Source organism: Sorex fumeus, unplaced genomic scaffold (genome assembly GCF_029834395.1).
Source record: "Sorex fumeus unplaced genomic scaffold, SorFum_2.1 ptg000013l, whole genome shotgun sequence".
Classification (NCBI taxonomy): domain Eukaryota; kingdom Metazoa; phylum Chordata; class Mammalia; order Eulipotyphla; family Soricidae; genus Sorex; species Sorex fumeus.
In genome coordinates this window covers 14156611-14160287 of record NW_026606070.1, presented here as the reverse complement: position 1 = coordinate 14160287, position 3677 = coordinate 14156611, and the positions used below count along the sequence as shown (strand labels likewise).

The 3677-nt window shown below is 43.6% G+C and overlaps 1 protein-coding gene across 1 annotated transcript; it reads left to right on the top strand.

Moving 5' to 3' along the window:
- The first annotated feature begins 2908 nt into the window (after positions 1-2908).
- PF4V1 (platelet factor 4 variant 1) lies at positions 2909-3651 on the top strand. The gene is made up of 3 exons (XM_056111498.1): positions 2909-3042; positions 3272-3419; positions 3542-3651. The coding sequence occupies exons 1-3, from the start codon at positions 2952-2954 to the stop codon at positions 3642-3644; spliced, it is 342 nt and encodes a 113-aa protein (XP_055967473.1). The 5' UTR covers positions 2909-2951; the 3' UTR covers positions 3645-3651.
- The last annotated feature ends 26 nt before the right edge of the window (positions 3652-3677 follow it).

Below are 3677 nucleotides of genomic sequence, written 5' to 3'. Positions count from 1 at the left end.
CCAAACCTTACTGAGAGTGATCCCTGAGCATAGAGCCAGGACAAAGCCTTGAGCATAGCTGGATGCAGCTGGCTGGCCCTATGTCCCAACCACACAGAAAAAAAGAACATATCCATTGGATAAAGAATAATTATGTAACGTGGCTCCATCACTTGCTAGCTGAACAATGGATTCAATAAGCTCTTTGTGCCCAATTCTATATCATTATAGGCTCAATGCCTTACCATACTTTGTCTAAAAAAACCACGTTTTTATTTTTACCACTGAAAATACAGATAAACAAACAATAACTGAGGATTACAATCCCATGCATAACTCTTATATTTTCCTACTAAAATTTAGCAGGACAGCAGCTGAGACACAATACAATGTTTGCACTATGCTAATACCTCCAAATATGGAGGTGTCATTTATTTTCATATGCACACATTAAAGTAAAGATGGCTCACTTTCATCTCTCTATTTTTCCTGAGCAAGATTCAGTTGCGCATCCTCTATCTTCTCTCCACATTAATCTCTCAGATATCCTAATTCTTCCTAAGATCCTCACTGACCCTACCAACAATACTGGCAAATCTCATCACTGATAGGATCCCAGCTACCAGCACGCATTGGGAATGTGCCCTGGAACCTTATAGATCTAACGTTCTGTGTTTGACCTAGAAGAGGAATAAATCAGAAAATTTTGCCTCCTGTGGAAAATACCTTGTGCAGATGCTGCAAAACTTGATGACTGTAACATTGCCTTATTCCCCAAGCAAATATCTATATGCTTATACAAAGATCAGTAACTGGTCCCATCCTTAATATGTCAGTATTTTGATCAGTTCATTTTTGTTTTTTTTAGTTTTTGCAAGTCAACACCCAAAACCTGGAAGCCTAGTATGTTCTTGGCAATAATCAGTTATTTATGCTAGGCAGCAAAGAATGAAAATAATAAGACCTAAAACCAGTCAAAGGACCATGTCACCAGTACATAAACTCCAACTTTCTAATATAATCATTTTCTTGCATTTACATTATTAAAATCACTCACTCTCTGTATAGATCAGATAACAAATCTTGTTTCCATCTAGAGAACAATGAATAGAGGCAATTGTATTCCATCCTAGAGCCCAAGAAAATTCAAAAAGGAGATTTTGCCTAGATTTATTTTCTTTTATAATTTCCAAAGTTTAGTAGCAGATGGCAATGACAAAGATAACTAAACAAAATTCATCTGAATCAATTTAGATTAAGTTTACTTTATTAAATGATTTTGTAAATCTGGCTGTGCCCCATCTAAGTAAAAGGCACTGCAAGGAGAGGTTCAAAATGGGGGCCAGAGCAATAGACAGCAGATATAGCACATGCAAGGCTTGTGTCCAATATGGTCCCCAGGATCCCTGAGTGTAGATCCAGGAGTAAGCCCTGAGCAATGTCAGGGTTGCCCCAAAACAAAAACCAAAAAAAAAAAGGAAGAGAAAGGAGAGGTTTAAAATAAAGGTACTTGTAGTGAGAAAAGAAAGCAGGAGGCTTCTCTTTCCCCAACTTCAAATTATACTGTATAGCCATAGTAATAAAAACAGTATGGCACTAGAGTACTGGAATAAAGACTGATTCTCAGCTCAGAACTGAGTTCCCAAAAGTGCCTGGAATTGAGTGCCTGGGAATGGAAGTGAGTGCTGTTATGTGGACGCTGATTTTTTAACAAGAATCGAAGAGTAGCTGTGGAACTTTAAAAACCTCTTCAACAATTGGTGTTGGGAAAGGTGGTCAGCCACATATTCATAAGATGAATTTAGAGCCCTTTCTCACCCTGATGTACAAAAGTGAATTAAAAATGGATATCACACCTAAATCCATAAATTATGCTAAGAGAAACAGAGGAAGAACTCTTCAAGACATTTGAATCTAGAGACATTGGCAACAATTTAGCACAGCGGGTAGGGCGTTCGCCTTACAAGCGGCCAACATGGCCGACCCGAGTTCGATTCCTCCGCCCCTCTCGGAGAGCCCGGCAAGCTACCGAGAGTATTCGATATGCCAGACACAGTAACAACAAAGTCTCCAATGGAGACGTTACTGGGCCCACTCGAGCAAATCGACGATCAACAGGAGGGCCTTTATCTTTATCTTTTTTGGTAAAACAAATGGAAGCAAAGACAAACAAATGGGATTATGGGGGCTGGAGTTATAGCACAGTCAGTAGGGTGTTTGCCTTGCACGCAACTGACCTGGGTTCGATTCCCAGAATCCCATATGGTTCCCTGAGTACCGCCAGGAGTAATTCCTGAATGCCAGGAGTAACTGCTGTGTATCGCCAGGTGTGACCCAAAAATAAAAAAAATAATGAGACTACATCAAATTAAAATGCTTCTGTAGAGCAGAAGAAACAATGAGTAAAAGAAAAAGGCATCCCACGAACTGGGAGGAAATATTTGCCCTCCACTCATCTTTCTTTTTGAAAGACCTACAGGACACATCTCCCAAGGCAACTCAGAGACAATCAACACAGGAGGAATGTGAGAGCAGGTAGTGCTCTGGGAGCTGGGAGGAAGGAAGGAAAGAAACTGCATGTCCTGGTGATGCACAGGGTGAGCTGCAAGGCAGAGACAACACGCACCACAAAGAAAACAAGCAGTTTATAACACCCAAGTACTGTTTCCGACAACCAAAATGTGCACGTGTGTGAATTGAGGGTGTGGATTCTGCTCCCAGTTCTCAGCCAGAGCAGCTGACCCAGGGGTTACTCATTTTTTTTCTTCTTCCTAATCTTGACTGGCCAGAGCCTGACTTCCCAGAAATGCCTCAGCTGCTGCCCTGCATCTCCCCAGCCCTCCATCCCAGGCTTCCGCACTGGCCCTATTCAGGCAATAAAATGGGCCCAGAGAGTCTCTTGGAACTACTGGATTGCACAGTCCCCAGCCAACGGTTGCTGCACTCTCTGGTCCTGCTCTCCGCTCTTGGACATGAGCCTCCGAGCCTCCTGCCTCCCACCCGGCGTCGCAGCGCTGCTCTTGGGGCTTCTGCTTCTGCCTGCTCTGGTTGCCCTGACCAAAGGTGAGAACAGAAGCTAAAATCCAGGCAGGGGGCAACAGGGCCAGGGTGGAGTCAGGAACCCTTGGGGCAGCTCGCTAAGGGCAAGCACTGAGCTAGAATGACCCAGTGGGGTTTTACCATCTTCGTGAGGGAATGACTTATCGAACAGGAATGAAGGTCAAAGCTAGTGGGAAAGATCCCTGAAGAAGTTTGCTCTTTTATGAATTCTTCTCTCTCCACTCCACTTCAGCCTCTCCAGCAATCCCAGAGGACCCAGAAGAAGGAGATAGAGACCTGCAATGCCTGTGTGTGAAGACCACCCCCCAGTTCCACCTCAAGCACATCTCCAGCCTGGAGGTGATTATGGCCAGTGCCCACTGTCCTACCCTCCAAGTGATGTGAGTTCTTGTTGGTTATTTCACACGCATCCTCTGCCTTTCCCTTCATCCCCAGCCGACCCCTCCAGCCAAACACACTTTCAGCCCCAAACTCTGAGACTGTCTGTTCCTTTTCTCGGCAGAGCTACACTGAAGAAAGGGAGGAAAATTTGCTTGGATCCTCAAGTCTCAAAGAATAAGAATATTCTCAGGAAAATTCTGAAGAGTCAGCTACAAGCTGCGTAAATCCTTTGATGATACAATGAGTTTTGTTTCGTT